The sequence below is a fragment of the Tyto alba genome, unplaced genomic scaffold, assembly GCF_018691265.1.
Source record: "Tyto alba isolate M040663 unplaced genomic scaffold, T.alba_DEE_v4.0 Super-Scaffold_8, whole genome shotgun sequence".
Lineage (NCBI taxonomy): Eukaryota > Metazoa > Chordata > Aves > Strigiformes > Tytonidae > Tyto > Tyto alba.
Window position 1 is genome coordinate 7,585,694 of NW_024881329.1, and position 22,089 is coordinate 7,607,782.

Genomic DNA, 22,089 nt, shown 5'->3' on the forward strand with positions numbered 1-22,089 from the left:
TGTAATGTTCAAATGGCACATTACACCCATTCTTGCCCTTCTGAGTCAGCAGTGCGTTAAAAGATCCCATAACCTGCTTCTCTTGAGGCACCAACATACCAGCTTTCTTCACAGCAGAAGCTCATTGAAAAGATCTGAGTGATCCTGAAGATTAGTCTGGTGTGGTGTAATTTTTTTTTCTTTTCTTTCTATCTGGTGTGATCATCCACTGATTTTTCATTGCAGTTGATAATATGGCAGAAGAAGCTTGAGATGAAAACATATCTAATTTTCCATTGCTTCTGGTTTAGTGTTATAAATGGGAATAATAATTTCTTATCCAATTCCTCATCTTTCTATAATGTGAACTGTTTCAGGAATTTTCCCTAACTACAAACATTCATTTTGCTTGTGCAAAGGCCCCTGATTTCATGTAGAGTTTTTGGGTGCTGGTGTTAGTAATGTATTATCATGAAGCAGCAGAAAGAGAAAATGCAAGGGTGACACTTTTAAACAGTGTACGAAAGTTGAGTCTTTGCTTGTTGACCAGAAACACTTCTTCTTACTGCAGTTAGTGCTGGGCTGCAGAGATGTGATAGATAAGATTTTGGACCTTTGACCTGATAAAAAAGTTATTGTCATGGAAAATATTCCTTCATGAAGCAGTGTCAGGAAGGAACAAAAACATTGCTTCATTTCTCGGGCAGAAAGAAGAGAGCTGTTTTACTGTGTCAGACTTTTGCTTTTAAAAAAATAAATGAAATCAGTGACTACATGCATCTTGCACATTCTAACTGAAAACATTTCTTCTTAATTATTTTTTTCTTGCAATGGCTTACTGAAATGTTAGCAGTTTGCATGTTCAAAGAGTAAAGATGAAATACTTGCTGTGAAATGTGTTATCTGAATTAAGCCTTTTCTGATTTTACTTAAATTGAAATCAGTCTATGTGGAATTCCAGTAAAATGTAGCAAGATGTTGATTTACAGAATCTTCTGCTTTCATCTCAGAAGCAAATAGTGGAGCTTCATGTACTCACACAGCTTCATCCTTAAAACCTGATTGGTCTTGGATTTCTCTCTAAATGATTTATAAGGATAACAGATTATTAAGAGCTTGGAATACTAAAATTCTTGCTTATATTTTTGTCTTCATTATGACATGCAGCAGTATAGAAAGCCTGGTTATTTTTGTGTAAATTGAATTTAATATTGAAACTATCTCTGTAAGATGGATTTTGTGTCCTAAAAAGGTGGTATGAAAATTAATACTTTGACAAAAAGGTGATCGTTCATTTAATATATTTCCCTTTAGAAAATAGGAGGTGGGGATATTTGAATCAAATGCCATGTTTAAAATTTTAAAATAATGTTATTGAAATTTAATACTTAAGTCTCTGTGGGCCTTGGTCCAGGCTGTTAATATAAATCTTTACAACTTAGAGATATAGGTTTGATTTCTTAAGCCCAATGTCCAGTAAGCTCTAATGGGTGTACTGCTCGAGTTGTGTACAGATGGATGGGTTGTCCCTGGATAATTATCTGTAAGGAAATATATACAGGCTCTGATTTGTTAACTGAATTTGGACTAGACTGTTACTGCAGACCTCAAGCACCGTTTACAATATTATTTATAGTGTAAAATTGCTTTTTGTATTAAATTGATCAAAGCAGTAGCCAAGATGCCAAGTGGATATATGATACTTGATCAAATAGGAGTAAAAATAAACCTTGCTGGATCTTCAGGATACTTCAGCACGCTCAGCAGATTGCTAATATGTATGCATTCTCTTCAGTGATGCAATTTGCATTAATTATAAAGTTATATTTCTTTATTAAGACTGACTGAGTTTCCATGCAGCTGCTGGGATTTTCTAGCATCTCATCAAACATGTAGGCAGAATTGTTCTAACAGCCTCGCTCTCTAGGATATTATTTCCTGTAGTGGTCCTGCCATGTTAACATACAGCCGTAGTTTTTCTGCTGTACTGGGCCTTTAGTCTCTGACCATCCAGATAGTTGGACCACTGAGCAACAAAACCATGGGCACTTCTGAACCTCGGCAGGACAGGCTGGGTTCTCACCGTGTGCACAGCTCTTCCAGAGGACACAGCAGTTGTTTTCTGTTCTTCGCAAAGACCAGGAGGCGCAAGGGCTGTGCTTCTGCTCCTAGACTTCTGTGTTTTCCAAAGAAAGAAAAGGGTAGGTTTTCTGGATTTCAGCTCATGGACCCCAGAGCATCTTACAGAGTGCATGGACTGGCAGATGCTGTGGCAAGATCATCTGCTAAATCTTTCTACAAGGCTCCACTGACGTGTGAGAAAAATGGTCAGTGGTGGTTACACATTTGCATCTCAGAGTCTGCTGCAGATGTTTTTCAAGGTAGCAAGAGTGAGGGCCTGATGGAATTGCCACAGAAAAAGAGCTTATTTATTTATTTATCTATTTATTAAAACCCCAATGTCCCTTAATGGCAAATCCCAGTCTCAGGAGAGTTCTTCCACTGAAAATCAGGGAATGTGAAATACTGGCTTCTAATCAGCCACTCCAAGGTCCAGTAGTCCTGTAGGAGCTACTAACAAAGTAAACAGCCTCAAACTGGAGTGCTCTGCTATTATAGCAGAAGAGTATATTGGCTAAATTGGATCCTTTTTTTATTTGGACTTGCATAAGCATTATTTAGGCATCAAGAAAATACAGAATTGCAGCTTTTTGGTGATACTGGCATTGAGTAACTGTTGAAATAGAGTTGGTGGTAATGAGGCCTTTTTTACAGTCTGAAGGATTCTGAAGAGTGGTGTAGCTGTCTGGTGGCAGTAAGGCATTGTCAGACAAGTCCAGTATTCTGGAGGGGGAGAGAATTGCTGAAGGAGCCATATTCCACTGAACCTTGGTATCAGTGAAGAAAGATGGAGTTCAGTTTTAGTTCTTGAATGTTATAGCTTAAATAATACAAGGCTTTTAGCTAATGCATATGTACAAAAGGGTTGTGGAAAACTACCCAGAACTTTATAAAATATGAAGTGAGAGAATGAAGGACCTGGAAGTTCTAGACAAGCTTGTTGGCTGGTTTTCAAGGCACGCTGCTCTTAGTGTCAGCTTTGATTGCATATATTCAGAGGCTTTAAAAACAACGTCTTGCAGTAGAAGGGCAAAATGGAGAGATGTTTTAGCGTTACAGCATCCACAGTTTTTGGATGGAGTTTCTTTTTTTTGGCAGTGCTGTGGTGTATCTGATGGTTGCTTTGCATTTGTGGAATGCTGAATCAATGCAAATCGCACCTTCCTCTGGCTGGTGTTTGCTGTGGTGTTATTTAAACTGCCATATTTACCGTGCTAAGGTTGGGCATACAGAGACCTGAGGGAGCTGTGCTTGTTTAGTCTGCACCCTAAGTTAGCTTGTTGTGGCTTCCTAGGAGTCACAGGTAAGGTTTAGATCCCGATGGAGGACATTTCCCTGTCCCCTTCTTCCATGTGGTGCGTTATGCCAAGATAGTGTGATGGCAAAGCAGAGAGAGCTGGAGTCATCTGGAGTGCTGAGACACCTTCTCTGTGATAGAGAATTTAGAATTATAGCCAATCTAGCATAATACTGAAAACCATTATATTCACATAAAGATAATTACTGAACTGGTGGTTTATGGGAGTGCCTGAGAAGTGTATATATAGCTCATTTAACATATGTGAGGGAGTCATCATAGTCTGATTTATAAAGCAGAATATGAGAGAAGAGATCAGAGTTTTCTTCTTAGTTTTGCAAACAACTGGTGTAGTGGAGCAATATTGGCTCTTGACCTCCCTGGGTATTACAGCTGTATATGCATTGCTGCATTTGCAGTTCTTATGGTCTATACTAGCATCATTACATGGTTTTGGCTTTTTTAAAGCATTGTTTTAAATGAGGAGGATTTGTTCAGGCAATTAAGCCTGAATTTTAGTCATCTTTTACTCAATTGTTTGGCCAAAGATAGCTGTTAGGGTAGTTTCACTTTCTAGCAGTGCAGCTAGTACGTATTGCAGTGGTAGTGAAGAAGAATTGAAAAGAACCCATTATTGTATATCATGGATGAATGTGTGTATTCTTTTTATAACTTCTTTCTGAAATTTATCAAATGAAGAATGTTTGATGTAAAACAGAACATTTTTGTGAGTGTGAGGGGTTTTTTTCATTATTTTTTTGTGGACTATGAGTAATGCATTACCTTTACAAGAGACTGTGTAATTTCATATCCAAGGTAATTGTAGAGCATAGTTTCTTTCTGTGGAACATCAGCCTTTTGTAATGTACAACCCGAGTATAAATTGTAAAGGGCTGATGCTACCAATAATGCTTAATTAGAGGTCTTTGTTAATGCTGGCATTGGAAAGATGGCATTCTGCATGGCCTTATTAGCTGTCCTGTCTAACTCTACTATAATGTTAGTGTCTCCTAAAGAGTATATATTCATACATGGGAGGTAATATTTTTTATGAAATTTCCATTGCAATGAAATTTGGTTGTATGTAGGTCAGAATCCAAGTTTGTTTGTCCTGGATTTTTTTTTCTTTTTTTCTTTTTTGATTGTTGAGAGTGATTATAAAAAAGGGGCTAACCTTTTATAAAAATGTATTGTAAAAGAAAATTAATTTTAGTTGTAAGAGGCTATTTTTTTTTTGTAATATAGCACTATTTAATTATCTTTGTTCTATGTTTAATCATAATGTTCTTACAATAGAGACCTTTGTTCTCCAGAAAAATAAAGTGTAGTCAGTAGTTCGATGAAAATACTTCACAAAAATAATTTTCTGATTTCAATGCCGTTAGTTTTTAACATCTAATTAATGAAAATGATTGAATGTGCACGAGCTAATATCCTAACTAGTAACAATTAGCAGAAGGAAATATGGCAGTGAGCAATACTCTGTCTTGCCAGCCTGTAAAGGTTTTAGTTCATGATGTCAGTAAGTGTGACTTTTAAGATATTCAGGAATAAATTCTGGTTTTCAGTGTGCAAAAGATCAGACAGTTAATTTTCCTAGTGTAATTTTAAATACTGATGAGTTGCTAAGCAGCTTTCTTAACACTCCTCACTTTTAATATGCTTTATATGCAAATTTTCAGTTAAACCCCATTTCTGTATACATTGACATTTTGCATTAGAAGACAGTGGAGAAGAAGCTGTAGACTGTGGATTTTGCATTTCTTTGTGAACCGCCTGAATACATATTTTTGTTGAAGCTTATGTGAGCCAGAGTTTCTAAGTTTTTCATGGACTGCATTTAAATTCTCTTAAGCAAACTTCTGCAGGTTAGAGCAGGCAAACTTCCATGGAATATAGTGGAAGTTTTATATGGATAACTCCTGCAAGAGTTTGCTCCACTGATTGCTGCTAGGTGGTGTTTTGATTGATAAATTTGTTCCAATTATGTACTCTTTCTCTTTGCAGTGTTCTGGATGATGAGGGGAGCAGCCTGCGTCAGCAGAAGCTTGACAGGCAGGTAAGATTTTGGAGGGGGACCTTCTTGCTCTCTGAAGTCTAGATCAGGGATTAATGAAATCACTGACACTGGTAATTGATAGAAAATTGCATCCTCTGATTAGGGAATGCAGAAGGGAGGTCTGTGGAGGTTACAGTTTAGTAGTCTAACTTCCATTAAAATTTTTCTTACAACTGTGGTTTGAGTGATTTTCATTTCCACTGCCTTGGACTTGTTTTAAGCTGACTTACAATGTATTTGTTACCTCTTTGATGGGCCAGAAAGGACAAGAGGTTCTGGCAGACATGCCAGCTGACAGAGGTTTACCACAAAGTGTTTACATCTTTTTCTTTTTGTTCCATGGATTTAACCCTTGTGGCTGTAAACTAGTGGCCCTATGTGCTATGTTGCCTATTTTGCTACTGTGTTCCTACATGCCTTGTACAAAAAAGTGATTCAGAATTTCTCCCAAGAAATTTCAGGGAATTTTGCCTTCCAGTTTTAATGGGGTTTGAGGTTTCCACTTTTCCTTTGTTTTTTTCTGTGGTCCCCTTTTCACAAAACTTTGTCATGTTTATAATTAAACCTTGTGAGTTTAATTTTACGTTTTTCTGTACATTTCTTATCCTATTGTTTTATCAGCTTGCATGTCTACCAGCATCTCATTTTCAAATTCAGATACTTTCTATTTATGCCATAATCCTGTACTAGATTCTGATCATTTTGAAGTCGTGTTGAGGTGTTCCACCTTAAGGAGCTGAAAGAGTTCATTCTTATTCTTCTGTTTTAGTGCACCTCCTTTCTAGAAGCAAAAAATCACTGTACAGGAGCAGTGAAATGGTAAAGTAATGGATAAGTAAAATTAACAGTTCTGTTCTCTGACATTGTGGAATAGGGCTCAAAGAGAGAGGTAGCTGTAGTGCCATTGGAAGCTGAAGGTTTTGTTTTTCAGCAGGTCTAGCTGAGAAATGTAAGTGTATAATGAAAGTTTGTCATTTATAGTTGTTAAACTAGGCTCATGTTCAGCATTATCACTTGATTCTAGTTTTCAGATTACCTGCTTTTAATTTAAAGAAACTTAAATTGGCATCTCTGCCTCATGCCCTTGCTTACCCTCCCATTGCTTCACAGCCAGTACTCTCACACTGTTGTTTTCCCATGGGTTATTTCCAAGCAAGCACTGACAGCTGGTAGACTGCTCAGGAAGATCTATTTTAATTATTTGCTGTTTTCAGCAGAGAAGGTGTTTTAGCAGTGGGTTGGTAGTGCTTTTTTGGAAAGATTTCCTATAACCCGATATCCCAACATCCCACTTGCCAACTGCTGCCACTGGAAGTCTGGAGAAGTTATATCTGTTGCTTTTCACCATAGGTTGCTACTGTTTGGACTCCAGTAACAGATGCTTTTCTTTGTATTTTCCTCAGCGAGCATTGCTAGAACAGAAGCAGAAAAAAAAGCGCCAGGAGCCATTAATGGTTCAGTCCAATGTGGACAGTCGCACAAGAACACGCAGAATGAAACATTCGGAAGAACAAGCACCATTGGTTGAATCGTATCTTAACAGCAACAGCAGCACCATATATCATGGTATATGAATGTGATCTATTGCATGCACATTTACTGCAAGTCATAGTATGATGCTCTGCATGTTAAATTTATGCTAATGAGAACAAAGGTGGTGGTTTGGGATTTTTTTAGTAAATAATTGGTATTCTTCACTTGTGTTTGGGGATAAAAACATCAGAATGCTAGCCTAACAGGAGGGAGCGAGGTAACTAGCTGCTGTGGGCAAGAGAGAGTGGCTTATCCCTTCTGCCATGAATATTTAAATTTTTTCAGCCTTTCTTCCTACTGAAGTAAAGCTTATGCTATTCTACTCTATGTATTCCTCCGTATGTAGTTTTGCTTAAGTCTGACAGTGTTAATGATAACTAATTTCAGCTAAGTTTGGATATAATAATTTCAAAGATACTGTATTTCTGGAAGGTTCATTACAAAAGGTGAAGAACATTTCAAGCTTGTACAGTGTGGTCTACACTTTCTTATTAAAGATTGCAGAATCCAGAAGGAACAGAGACACTTCAGGTATCACAGCCATAGGGAAAAAATTGTAATGCCATTTCTGTATTGTTAGACTTCAAAAAAATTATTAATCAGAAATATATCCTAAGGAAACCAGGTGCTATGTAGTTCTGTGCTCATACAGCCCATGCTTGTTGGGCCCCTAATGCGTGTAGGTGCATACTTTTCCTCAGGATTTCCTAGAGGGAAGCTTGGGTAACCCTTGTTCAACATTTGTCTCTTGTAGATCTTGTTCCAGGTTGCTAACACCTGCAAGAGTTATAGAGAACAGTAACTTTAAAATTTTCTTGGTTTTTAGATCGTTAAGTTGAATTTCATTCATAAGGGATTCATAAGCCTCAATAGCAAAAGGCGTCCTTCCCTGAGTATGACGGGTGTGTGGGACAAGATCTGAAATCTACTGGTACTGGGAATGCAGTTGGCTGTTTTCAGGTTGGGAATGTGACTAGGTAGCAGAGTACTTACGGTTTCATGTCTAAAACCCAAAACCTAAGATGCCTTTGTGAATCTATCTCGGGAAAAAAAAACAAACCAACCAGTATCCTACTCTTAAATAAACAAAAACTTAACCCATCATTCAATTTGGATCTCTATCAAGTATACAGCATGTGCTGTACTTTCCGTCTGCCCTGTCATTTCACTTTCAGGCGATGGTCACATCTTTCAGCAAGGAGATGGCAGTGGGTATTTACTGGACTAACTAATCATGCTGTGAGAAGTGCAGGTTTCAGAGTCTCTATCCCTGGTTTGCAGTGGGTGGACTTATTTTGGTGTGGCTACTGCTACAGAATTTGTTAGAAACAGGAAATTGCATTGATTAAATGTTAAGGTTTCATTAATAATAGTCCTTTTTTATCTTGCTTCTGCAAGCAGATAGGCTACCGTAAGTGATTTCAGGTGGAAAATTATTTTAATTATGTTTTTCTAATAAATATTAAAAGCATTACTAATAGTTCTTTCTATTTGCTGTCTTTTTCTCAGGGTCTGAAAGGTAAATATTTAAGATGAAACTACATTTTTTTCCAGTCTGACCTAAGAATTTTGTTTATCACAGAATTTTAGTTTTTCTTTATTTTTTAATCAGAGAAAACAGAAATTTTCTCTTTCCTCTTTCACTCAGTAGCTTATCAGGGGTACAGAACTGTTCTAACAGTACCTCATAGTACAGAGGTGCCATCATACACTAAACCTTCTGTCTTGTCAGTTGAAGAAGGTTTTAATTTTCACAGACAGAGAAACAGGCGTTACTGTCCCATAAATGGTAGCAAATTTCATATCTGCATTGAGCTAAATTTTGCAACAGTTTGCACCAGAGAGGACTTTCTGATTTAAGTGAAATTAACTGTGCTCTTAAGTAAAAGTGACCCTTCCTGTAATATTACACCACACCATTTACTGGAATACTTCCTAATTCATTCTCCTTAAATCAGTTTGTTCTAAATTTGTCTCTCAAACCCTTTCAATATTTCACAAGGTTTCAAAGAAGCAAAAAATATATAGTAGTGTTTCTTGTATTCAACCTGGAGTTTGTTAATCCCTGGGGACAGCTGTCCTTGTAATAAACTGTGCTGTTAGCAAAAGCCAATTTAAGAGAATTTAATTACCTAGTAAAGTGTTTTATTGCCTCGTAAAATCCTTTGTTAGGAACATTGCTTTTGAAAATATTATAAGAACTCCAGAAGTGTCCTTTTTTGGTGTGGTCTTCTCTGGGAATGTGCTTAGTGTCTTAGGTTGCACTGTTTGCATGGTACCTCGTTAGGTTTTGATGGCCATTTTTAACTATGGTATTCAGCTTCAGGGTTGCCACTTTTTTCCCCTTCAATGGAAACATTTGTATGTGGGAGTGTTGGATGCATGAGACAGCTGGGCTGTTTCTAAAGAACTATTCTGCTCTTTTCCGTTCATTTGTTTCTGTTGTGGGCATGCTGATCTTAACTTAAGAATGACTCTTTGATGGGAGTTGACCGTCTACTGAATGAACTACACTGCTGGGATGAGCATATTTGTGAAATCAATTCCTGTACTGCAAATGCTACAAAAGGAACACTTCTTCCCACCTATCATCCCCCTCTACTCTCTTTTTTAGCTTGTACTAATTTTGTGTAGCACAAAAGTACTTGTTGATTTCAACAAATAATTGGATGCCTGTGTGGAGATATCTCTATGGTACTTTGAGCAAAGTAGGTCAGAGATAACATCTCAGCAATTCTGAGATGTTAGGCTTTCTGCTCTGGGAAATTTTCTTTCATATGCTGCCATAGCTTATTCTAATGCAGTTATCTCTGCTACAGTGGTTCCCTGATGGGCAACTCTACTCTGGAATAAAAACTCATTTCATTCCAGAATAATTATCAGAGTGTGGAGTAAAGAAGTCAGTCACTTTTGTTCTGGAATAGAACATGGGCCTGGTGAGCTATTTGTTGGTAGATATAGTGTAACAGCGTATTTTGCTATTTAAGCTGATCATAAGTTTTTCCATATAAAAGGGGCTCTTGGATGCTTTTGAACCTCTGCAGGGAGTTGCAGGGTGATTGCTGGTAGTCCTCTGGCTGTGCGTGTATTTTGCTTCATCTAGTTTAGAGCTGAAGGAAAGTGCAAATAAATCTCAGAGGCAATAGGATGGAGGGATGTTAATTGAGAGCTGTGAGTGAGCTCAGCTGGGGCAGCTCACAAAGGGGGTAATACAGATGTAGCTTTCCCACACTTGAGTTGCTCGGGATTGAAGATGCTGGGACCAGTTTAATTCAGTATGAAACCGAGCAGGTATAGGGCTCTTTTGAATTTCTTTTTTGCTAGTTTAATAAATAACAGAATGGCTCTGCTGAAAGCATTTCTCCACAGAGTAAGGAGGACTATTGCTGGGATCACTGTAGTTTTTTCTTAGATACCTTCAAAGCAGAGAGGTGACACATTGGTAGGATGAAATGGTATCTCTATTCCCTGCCAAGTGTTACTAGCTATTCCTCTGGGTTCCATGAGGCTTTTAAGGAGATGGGTGCCCTTCCTTTGAGGAAGTGGCTCTGCGGAATTCACCATGCACAGGTTTCAAGACAGATCACTTTTTCTCAGTTCCTGCTCATATTTCACCTACAGGTAAAAGTCTTCAGATTCTGCAGCTTGTAAATGGCTTGCATGTAGTATATCTTTTTAAAACCTTTTGATTGTTGGCGTAATGCCTAATTAACTAATAACAACAAAAGTATTTAATTCATCTGTGGGAACTGACATGAATTAAGTTGAACGGGCCAACTCAAGGGTGAAATGAATCCTTGTCACTCTGGTCTACAACTGGTTAGTTTGAGCTAGAGTACGGGCCAGTTTGCCTGTCAGCATCTGTGGATCAGGAAGGACCAAGCGTGCAGGAAATTGCTTTTGTTACTTGCCAAGGATTATGGAGATACATTTCCTGGGAGCTGAGTATATGGAGGTAACAGAAAATGTTCATGCAAAATGATGAATGTAGTGTCTTTTTTTTTTTTTTTTTTTTTTACCCCCACTGAAATAAAGGTATTAATATAGGTTTGGGATCACACTTGTAGGTTAGACCCTGAATTATCTGCCTGCCATTTCAATCAATAGGTATCCTTCCATTAACTTCCATGATGTTTGGCTCCAGTTATTACTATGACAGATAATGCCTCTCTCTTGCACTGCCAAATCCAACTTCACTTCTATATCATCATTGTAAATAGTGAAATGAGAACCAATAACAACATTTTGTATTGATGTTAAGTTTACTTTGTATATAAAAGATAACAAAGTCATTTATTCACTGGAATAAATTTAATCCCTCTGTGTAGGAGAGATCACTTACAAATTGCTTTGTCTTTTCTTTCTTGTGATCTTGTTTATTTTTGATTCAGTGTCCTTCATAAGGACATATTGCTACCTGTTTGTTTAAAGTTTTTATTAAATTTTCCTTGTCATTCTGTAGTGCCTCACAGTCACATCTGCTGGTTTGTCTTCATGTATCTCTACACCACTTATTTTGTGAAGTTTGTTGAAAACCTGAACAAACATTTTAGTGTGATATGACTTTGCAAAATTCTGCTATGAGTACAGTTCTTTTCAACCTGGATTGCAAATACATGCTGAGCATTCCTGGAGCCAAGTAGCATGTAGAGATGCCAGTTATTGCAACAATTCAGTTACATTATTTAATTACATTTAATGCAAATGATGAAAGCCCATTTTTACAGAGAAGAATAATTTTATTTCTGTGAAAGTGGTGAATTTCCATTGGGGAGCGATTTTTTTTTTCTTTTCGCAGCACTGAGGAAGGCAGAGATTTGAATGAGTGCCAGATATGCTTTCATTAATATTACCATACTTTCTTGCAGCTGTGGCTTTTTTTTTAAAAGACTTGAAATTAAAAATGTTTTCAATTAGATACTCTGAGTAATTTTTGTGGCAACTTCCAATTTAGAGATTTAGATTAACCATGTGTAAAAAGGCAAAATTACTTTCTTACTTTACTCCTTTGACATTTGGCAGCACATCTAGATGTAATGGTTTTGTGGTGTGTTGAACAGACTTCTGATGACAAGTCATAGTTCTGGATTGCTAAATTTGACGTGTCATTCTGTTCCTTTACCGTGAATGATGAGGGGGAATTTTCTGATGAGTATCAAGCTGTCAACTTTATAAGATGACATCAGTTAATCATTCATTTAAAAATCATATATTTGCATGTTCATCAAAACAATGTCTTGCCATCCATTTCCCACTGACCTTGAAATGAAATGTATTAGTTTATTTTCTGAAGATAGCAAGGAATGTTCTGTGCACAGGACTATTAATACTGAGAGATCAGGCAGCACTCCAAGTATCATGTGGGCAAAATACTTAACTTCCAATAAGCATATATTCTGAAATCTCCCTTTCAGCCGCAGTCTCTTCACCTTCATCCTTTAAAGCATCCTTCTGATTTATCAGCAGTCCTTACTGTGCTAGTACATTTCCAAAATAAACAAACTAACCCAGCAGCAATGATCAGAGAGTGGCGGGTAGCAAGTGGTTTAGAGGTCTTCTTTGGGTCTTGGTACTGAAAGATTTGAGAAGGAAGCTTAGAGGCAGTTGCTTGAAAAACTCCCTTCTCTTTGCTTTAAAATTCCACTTAAAGTACATTTACTTTCAGTTACTACTTCGCAGCTAGCTGTTATTTTCTGTCCTTGCCAGTCTCGGTGTCTGGGAGCAGCAGGGGTGTGGGTGACCCCAGCGCGGGCGCAGCCCCGGCCCCAGGCTTCGAACATGGCAGGCAGAGCCAGCCGCGGCTGAGGGGATCCTCCACGGCCCCAGACACGACATGGCGTGAGCCCGTGTCCCAGGGCCCTCCGGGGTGCCAGTCGGGGCGGAAAGGAGACGGGGCCCAGAGCCAAAGCTGCAGCGTCCCTGCGAGGGGTCCATGGAGGGATGAGCTCCCTGGGGCAGGGCCCCGGGCCCACAGGCTGGGCGCAGGCGGAAGCTCCCTGCAAGGTTCCTCGGGGCAATTAAAGCCTACTCGTGCCCACAGGGCCCGGGTAGACAAAATAATTATGTAATTTCTTACTCTCCTTCATCTTCCCAGCATAGATTTTTCATGGATAATTTTAGCTTTCCATATTAGTTATCTGCTTTCCCAAATAATATTCATTGCTCTTCATTCTCCATTTCACATGCTCCCTTTTCTTTCCCCCTCCCCAGGATCAGACAGCAGATATGTGAGAGTTAAGAAGAATTTTTTTGTTTAATTCCTTCCGTTGTTCTTTCTGAGGAAACCTTATGACAATGAGCTTTTAATAATGTCCTTAAGCAGCATCAAGTTTTCATGTATGCTTGCTCCTTTTTTCTCAGCCTTTTCACATTCAGTTTCACTTACGAGTATTTTTACCTTTGTAAAATCATCCTGGTCAGCACATCAGTGTTAGATACATAAACAGCAAGGAATGATAGGGTATTTATGGGCATTATAAGTTTTTGGGAGTCTGGAATCTAGCTGCAGGGGTAATGCCTTTGATTATAAGCATTTTGAAGCAGAAATCAAATCTTTGCATATGATTAAATAGTAACTAACATACCAGAGTCCTTGCCCTAATTCAGGCCCTTGTATTTAACTAATTTCATTTGCTATATAAAACTAATAAGTATATTTAATTGCATTGTAAAATATAGTGGGTTTGCCCATGTTCAGAATATTTCTGGTAGAATCTAGTATCTTTTAGATGATTGTAAAAATGCTAGACCAGTTCAGAATCTATGTTGATTAAATAAAGTAAGAATGAGTGACAGCCCAGATAAGCAGCAATATTCACTAAGGCTAGAGCTTTACAAAGTAAAATAGCAAGTCATTCTTACAGTGAAACATAAGAGCGTCTCAGGGAACAGTAAGAAAAGGACAACCAATTTGCATTGATTTATTAAGGTACACCCTGACTGAGCTGTAGTTTACCTTTCTTTGTGTGGTACACATTCTGGATTTCACTTCCACTGTTGAGAGGTCATTGGTAAATAGAATGTATAATTGCCTTACACAGTTGAGCCAGTGGTTTGCCTCGCATACCTCATCGTCTGGTTCAGCCTCTCTCTGCGTAAGGCATCTTCCAGACAGACTGCACAGATTTTTAACGTATCCATTAAAATTTTTTTTTTCTTCTTGTGATTTTTCACTCACTTCATTCTTTGCATAATGTACTGATCAAAACCACTTTTTTTAGCACATGGCATTTTTATAGATAGAAATTGGTTAGTTATGATTCATAGATTTTTTTTTTTCTTCCTTCCTCTAAGATCATAGGAGTATGCAAGCACTCATATCAAGAGAAATGGTCATGTAAATGAAAAAAAAAAAATCTGCATTTGCATTGCATGCTGCTGAGTGAATTTCTCCTCATGAAGGCCAGATGGGAAAACATGCATTTTGTTTTCATTCACTCATATAAATATGTGTAGATAACTATCTTTCAGTATTTTTTTTTCAATTCTGTGTTGTCTGGATCACAGATTATTCACTTACAGATTGCATCCTTTTGTCTGATTGTGTGTTGCCTTACTTCTGTAACGTGCAGTGTTGTCCAACACTGAACTGGTTCGTGGAAGAGGCTTCTTTTTTCCACTTTGAGCAGTTAGGCCATTGGTGATGCAAGGCAAAGCCAGGACACTGCCCTTCTCTGCTTTGATGCAAGTCCTTCTACACTCACCTTTTATTAAGTTAACGGACGATTTGCTTGTTGTCATTGTCTTTTCAGCTTAGATCCTGAATTAATATTGCAATCTGTGCTCTTTTCTGTCTCCTCAAAAGTGTTTTTTTCTAATACTGTATTGAGGTTGGTAGCCGGTACTTGATTTAATCAACATGAATGAGTAATTAAAATTAAAATCATGTCATTGTTTTATTTGAAAGCTTGCCACTTATTTCAAAACTATTTCTTACCATTTGATTCGATATGAGAATCCAAATGAGAACAAAGATCTGAGTGTCTAGCGTTATCTGCTGTTTGGAATTCTGTCTCAGCACAACACATGCTCCTCCATTTTTGTCTTGTCTAAATGCAAATTCTAGTACAAACGAATTCTAATAGAAGAGGAAAATTGGGGGGGAGGGGGAGTGTGGTGTGGAATGAAGATTTTAATAAATTGGGGTGTGGCATATGGAGTATCAGGCTAGATTTTCAAATGTAGTCTCCTGTTGTTTAAGATAACTATTTTTAAAGTTGCCTACATTTATTTTTGTACTGAAATTAATGCATTTTTGAATTACAGTCTTTGAAACTCCATCCCTGTATAGCTGCATTTAAGGTTGCTAGTTTATTTATCCTGTGGTACTGCCTATAATTGGTTTTAACTTTTTAACATTCAGCTAAGGGCATAATCATATTGTTATATCAGTGAGTATTATCTAGGGAGGCCAGTTTATCTCATTTTCTTTATTTAGGCTTTCTTACAGGGAGCTGTAAATTGTTTTATGGGGCTATCTAGAGCCTGTGGAGAATGCAGGTTGGAGTTTGCTTTAAGGTTCCCATCCTGCTGAGAAGGGAAATTCTTGTCGGATTGTTACTGAGTGATGCACATAAGTAGTAAAGAGCAGAGGGGAAGACATTTGATCCCCTGACAACGTGGCTGGGGATAAACATTGCCTCTATGAATTGCTTCATCTCTGCAAGATAGACTAGAAGGAGTGCTGGTTCAATAAGTTCAAAGCTCCACTTGCTAATGACCAGCTGCAGAGTGAGTACAGAGGGCATTAGAAGTGGTGGTTCTAACCACTCTCTGGGGCAGGAAAAAGCACTGGAAACAGAAAACAGATTTTTTTTTTTTTTTTTTTTTTACTTTGCTCCACATCTAAATCTGTTGGACCCACTGAGCATGGTAGGGCCACAGACCTCCTTCTGCTGATCGTCAGGCTTCAGAAGATAACTGGCTGCCCCCTCCCCTGCAAGGAGCCCTGTGGAGAGGAGCTGCTCTGCTGCCAAAACTGCCCCTCCTGCCCCACTGCCAGCGGCAGCGCTTACACATGGAGAATCCAGGGAGGCTAGCGCTTACGGGCAGGGGAGACCAGTGCTTACCCTGGGCTTAAATACAAGTGTGTAGCCAAGTCCTCTGGAACTCAGCGCTGTCCTGAACTGAATTAGTGCAATCAGTAGCAAAACTACACAATTTCTCTGATATCTGCAGTCACAAGAGAAAATATTAGTGTGGATGAGTCTTAGCTGAGGTCTGTTATTTGCTGAATAGTTAAGAGCTAAGAGTAAGATGGTTTTGTTGTGGAGATGGTATTTTGGGATTAGATTTGGATTTATTTTAGAAGTAGTGCTTTAAATGTAATGGTAAAGCTCAGAAAAGCATCCTTTAGAAACAGGAAATTCTGTGTCAATTCCTTTCATAAACCGAGCTGCAATATCTGCACATTTATGGCTTAAATCTTATATTCAGATATCTGTTGCTGGAAGTTGTCGTGGTTTGGGCCTGGTTGGCAGCCAACCACAACGCAGCAGCTCTCTCTCCCTTCCCCTCCAGCAATGAGAAGGGACAGAGAGCCAGGCTTGGGGTTCGAGATAGGACTGGGATGGGGAAAAATTCCCCTTTATGATCACGAGCAAAAGGCAGACTCGTTAGGGGAAGAAAAAAAGAACATATATTTATTACAGACACTAACAACACACAACAGAGTAGGACAGTGAGAATCATTGTCACATCTTGAGAACACCTTCCCCCCACCCCTCCCTTCTTCCTGGGCTCAGTTCTGCTCCCGATATCTCTACCTCCTCCCCCAGTGGCGCAGGGGCAGGGAATGGGGGGTGCAGTCAGCGCTGCCACTTCCTTCATCTTCGGTGAGGGGAGTGTCCAAAACTTGTTCCCCCCTGCTCCATCGTGGTCCCCCTCTCACAGGAGACAGTCCTCCACAAACTTTCTCCGACATGAGTCCCTCCCATGGGCCGCAGCGTTCCCCACACTGCTCCGTCATGGGTCACTAACTTCCTCCGACTGGATTCCCTCCCACGGCTGCAGCCCTTCCCGAGCTGCTCCGGCGTGGGACTCCCCCGCATGCTGCAATCCTCCCAGCACTGAATTACAGCAGCGGGGCTGCCTTTTCCCATGAGACCCCGGCCTTCTTCGGGCACAGCACCTTGATTATTCCAAGCAGAAGCCACAGGCCATAAATCAATGTCTGTTCCACTGTAGATCTTTATGGGTGGCGGGTGGGGCCGCTCTGCCATCTCACCACAGGATACAGGGGGGTCTCTGCTCCGGCACACCTCCCCCCTCCTTTCTTCCTCTGTTCCTCCACTGACCTTGGTGTTCATGCAGCTGCAGCAACTCCTCCTCACAAGTCCGACTGCCCGTCACCACGTCCCTTCTTAAATACGTTATCGCAGAGGCGCAGCCCATTGGCTCAATTTCCCAAACAGAAGTGGAGCTGGCTTGGAGCTGGGGGAGCTTCGAGAAGCTTCTCACAGGGGGCCGCCCATATAGCCCCCTCCCCTGCCACCAAAAAAACTCCACCTCTCACTCAACCCAGGACAAAGTTATGAGACAGAAGTAGTTCAGGAAGCTTCAGGCTTTTACTTGTTAGAGCAAAGGATGTCTGACAAGACGATGAAGATAAGTCTTTAACTTTTCATTTGACACTTTTAGAATGTTTCATCCATTTCTGATTAATCATTGCTTTGGACCAAGTAAATGTTGCTTCATCTGAGTGAGTATGGCCATATTTAAAACAATTTAGAGGACTGTCTGGTCATTTAATATAGGTAATTTGTAAAGTAATGAATTTAATTATAATGTGGATCATCATCTATAAAACGATTAAAAGAACACACCCTATTTTTTAAAGAGGGACTGAGCTACAAATATAGAATATATTGCTGGGTTGACAAATCACACCTTTTTGAAGACTGTGGAGTGGGGACTCTGTGTTTCCCTGCTTAGCCCGGGGCTGCCATGCCCGTTGAAACAGGACCCAATGTACTGCCCTTTGTGTGCCATTTTCCCTGGTGTCCTGTACACTCGCTCCTTTGGTTATGTCATTCATTTCTGGTGCTCCTTCACACTCAGCAAAGGGACTGCAATCTTGTGGTTAGTGTATAATAAAGACAGGAATGAGGAGTGGGCAGTGACAAGCTGTTTCTTTGGGCTTCTCGTCACTTCTCTACTAATTTAATGTATATTCTCTATAAAACTTGAACTCTTCCTCTGCATAATGAGAAAAGGAGCATGTGTTTATTGAGTGCCTCAGATGCTCACTGTGTTGTGAATTTAATGCTATTCATAACAGATTGCTGTGCTGGGGAGGGTAGCTGTGGGTTTGTAAGCTACAGTCTACACAGACATGACTAAATCCATTTCATCTTACTCCTCTGAGAATCTCCTTCGTGTTTCAGTTGCTCTTCATGTGCATGAAGGATTTGGTGAACAGGAAAGTTGTCTCGCATACCAGAAGCCTAGGGAGAGTTTCCCCCTTCAAAGTGAGGTTTACCTGCAGTCCATGTCATTGAGCATCATTTGGTCTTTTAGGAGTTTATGAAGCTTGTTGGCACATTTTTAAAGTAGGCAACCAGTTCTTTCCAGTAAGATTCCCTAGTGGACTTTTTTTATCCTTTTAAATAAAGCACTTTCATTTTGGGAAAAAGAAGGGGGTGGTGGGAGGCCCTAATTGCCAGGGTAATATCTTCTGAGATAAACCACAGTCACCATGTGAAGCCAGTGGAGTTTAGCAATTAACAGTGACCAGCAGCTGGCATCACAATCTCATAGTGCCCACCTACAGGTTGTTTTGTTTGGGGTGTGAAGTTTGATGATTCCTTTAGTATTTCACAAAGGTCATTGCTTTTATGCCTTTGTAAACTCAGTATTCACTTCAAGGCTTGGCCTGGCCAGAAGAAAGTAATTGTGTGTGTTGCTTTCACGGATTTAACTATTGACCTCAAAGCGTGTCATGCTTTTAGAAAATGATAAATCCTCTTTTTACTTTGAAAGCAACCAGCATTGCATGAACTATGCTGACATGCACAGTTTATGCCATGCATATTATGTTGATACTTCTAAGGAATTAATTTGTGTGTGTTACAAAGTAGGAGAAGTTTTTCATTTCAGCTTGGTTATAGCTTCACCATAAAATGCATGGCCGTTCTACTCATCGTACTGTGATGTATACAGTTGTGCAAGATGTGTTTTGAAAATAACCTTCCAATGATTCCTTGTTTACAGGGTTAGGATGTAGCTTTAAGCACAGGCACTACAAAGTCTAAATAAAATTCTTCTGCCTTCATGCTGCCACTGTTGATGATCAGTCTGGCAGAGCTTTACTATGAGGAAAAGTGCTTTCTACAAGACCTTGGCAACACATTAATATTCTGATGTAATTTTTGGCCTGAAAGTTAGAAGCTGATATATTATTGGAAGGATGAAAAAAGTTAGGAAAATACATGCCAGCTATCTTAACACTTTCAGGTTTTTACTGTAGTTTTGCATATTCTGGTTTATTTGACTCTCCTCTCTGCATGAATTGTCTGAAATACCAAACTCTGCTATGTCTGCTTACTCTTTTATGCCTTCACAGAGTTCTCAATTCATTCTCTCTTGTCTCTTTCTCTCTATTTCTCTCTTCTGTCTCTCTGTTTTTTGTTTTGGTGGGGTACCCTGAATCTCAAGCAGTGCAGGAGGCCGAACAGGAAGATGTAAAGGTGGTAGTGGATGCCCAAGCTCCGAAACCAACTAAAAAAACCAAGGCAGCAGCTGCAAGCTGTCAGACTGGCAGCACCAAAAAGGAGAAAAAAGGGAAACACAAAGGTTTGCTGCATGTGACTGAATGTCAGATGTTGACTGCAAAATACTTTTTTATTTATTTTATTTTTTTTGAATTTCTGAAAATTGCCTAAAAGTGATTTATTGAAATTTTCATGAGATTGGAAAATGTGAGTGACTTGATGTTGTCTTGACATGTACAACCTGGGAGTGAAGGAGGGCTAATATTTGTAAAGTGAGCCTTTTCCAAAGGCGAGTGTTTGTTCAAATTGCAGAGGAGGAAAAAAAGTGCCAATGGAAAGATGCTGGTGTTTTCCTGCAGTGTTAAAGAAATGAGAACCATCTTACACCATTTGTGTTGTTTTAGACTATCTGCATGTAACATAATTTGGAGGAACAGCCTTAAATTTCACATATTTCTGTCCAAACTCTTACTGAGCTTTACGCTATACAAATTAGAGGTTAAGTGAACATTTTGAAAATCAATTAAACAAAACCGAGATAACATCTTCAAAGGGGCTCTTCAAGTTGCTTCTTTAGTGTTACTTTATCCCACCTGATTGACATGTGGGAGGTGTTTGTATGTAAAATTTTCTGCAGTGACTTTGGTAAGGTTACGTAGACAAAAAAAATACACTATTGATAATGACGAAAGGGTAGGTAGAAATGACATTGCCATTAGTAGACTATTTGAGCTATGTAGACTAGATGGAAGAAGGAATGTGTTACTTGAGAGGTATTCAAATTTTAAATATAACATAAGGCCTGGGGCAGCGGGTGCTGACTCTGAAGGAGTTGCATGTTTTTTTATTATCTCACAGCAGGTAACGCTGTTTTCTCATATGCCAATAATATTTTTATTCTCATATGTCGATAATATTTTTATTAATTTTCTAAAAAGTTCCCCACATGGGCAAATGTCAGCATTTTTTTATAGAAGTAAGTTGTATCGATAAAAGTAATGTCACTTTATGTAGACTGAGAACTTTTGCATGCTGATACTTCTCTGTGTGTTAGAAACTAATATTGTTAGCTATAGAAACCTCTGCTTCTGCTGCAATTTTTATGGCTCATCCTGCTATGCTATGCATGGTCTTCCCTGGCCTTCAGCATTTTCCTTATCACTTGCATCTTATGTATGTTTCTGTAGAGCAGAGGTGTTACTTATGAATTATACTAAAGAAAATTGTGCATACCTCCTCTCCTGAAGCTTATGTTGATGATTAGTAACAAATCTCAAGCAATGAATATCCCTGTCAGTTATCAGGCCATACACGTAGCACCTTCTCCTCCAGCTCATCTACTTTTTCTGCACACTGGTATTTAACTGTTCATCCAGGTGTAGGTTCATCCTTGGAATCATATCTAGTTTATTAGCATTGTAAACTTGGAGTGTTTGCAGGGGATTATAACTTGATTTCCAGTCCTGCATCCTTATCAAAGCTGCAAAATATTTTGTTATTGGCTGAAAAAGTAAAACTGAATGAGACTTTAAAATTCCAGAGGGATTTTACTGATCAATCCACTACAGACATAGCCAATTTGTGTTAGTTATGAATGAAGAAAATGCAAGTGGTAGCAGAACCCTGGAGTGGAACTTGTACCAATTTTTCAGTTACTTGTAAGCTAAGCTACTAAGTGTGAGTCTTAAGATTTATAATAATATTGAATGGATTTGCTAATACCTTCAGATCTAACTAATGAAAATGGATGCAGGTTAAGTGGTTTTAGACCATTTTGTGGCACAAGAGATTTTGTTGGAGGAAGTTCACTTGTAATTAGACCAAATCTTGGAAGTTTTAGGTTCTGCTTTTGGCTTTGCAATTTCAAAATTCAATTCAGGTTTTGTCTCCGCTGTGACAGTAACCTTTGTATGTCCTGTAAATGTCCAGAATGAATGCTGAGGGGTGAATGCACTTTAATGGTGTTTTAAAGGTTTCTGTTAGTATTTAGCTATATTGAGCATTACCTTTCTAAGCAAAGCCAAACTCTTTGTGCTTTAAGAAAAATGAACCTTTAGACCTATTATGCTGTGAATAATAAGCTAATTCAGAGCAAAAATCATGGAATTATATATAAATCATTCTTGAAGCTGTAGTGTAATGATTGTACTCCAGTCTTAGATATGCAGTGCTTTTTTAAGTGGCTCGAAGAGTGATGAAACCATGATCAGAACTGTGTGCTAAAGACAAATGTGAGGGAAATATTAGGTTTAATGAGGTTATGCTGACATAGGGGAAGAAAAGGAATGTGGCTAATTGCTCCTGTAGAGCTGATTGTGCCTCTCACATTAGGGTTCAGTGCATTTTGTAATTCCGTGATAGGTAGTAGAGTATTTAGCTTTTTTTGGCTA

The 22,089-nt window shown here is 39.0% G+C and overlaps 1 protein-coding gene across 7 annotated transcripts in view; it reads left to right on the plus strand.

Annotated features, from left to right (window-relative positions):
* The window catches only part of TUB (TUB bipartite transcription factor), a 156,750-nt gene that overhangs the window by 106,817 nt on the left and 27,844 nt on the right, over window positions 1–22,089 (plus strand). For 3 of the 7 annotated variants that reach the window (XM_033006899.2, XM_033006897.2, XM_042784516.1), the window contains exons 2-4: window positions 5,405–5,456; window positions 6,860–7,022; window positions 19,644–19,781. In XM_033006899.2, coding sequence (XP_032862790.1) covers window positions 5,405–5,456; window positions 6,860–7,022; window positions 19,644–19,781 — 353 coding nt within the window. The remainder of the gene's footprint in view (window positions 1–5,404; window positions 5,457–6,859; window positions 7,023–19,643; window positions 19,782–22,089) is intronic. The other 4 variants (XM_033006900.2, XM_033006898.2, XM_033006902.2 and 1 more) reach the window with 2 other exon arrangements.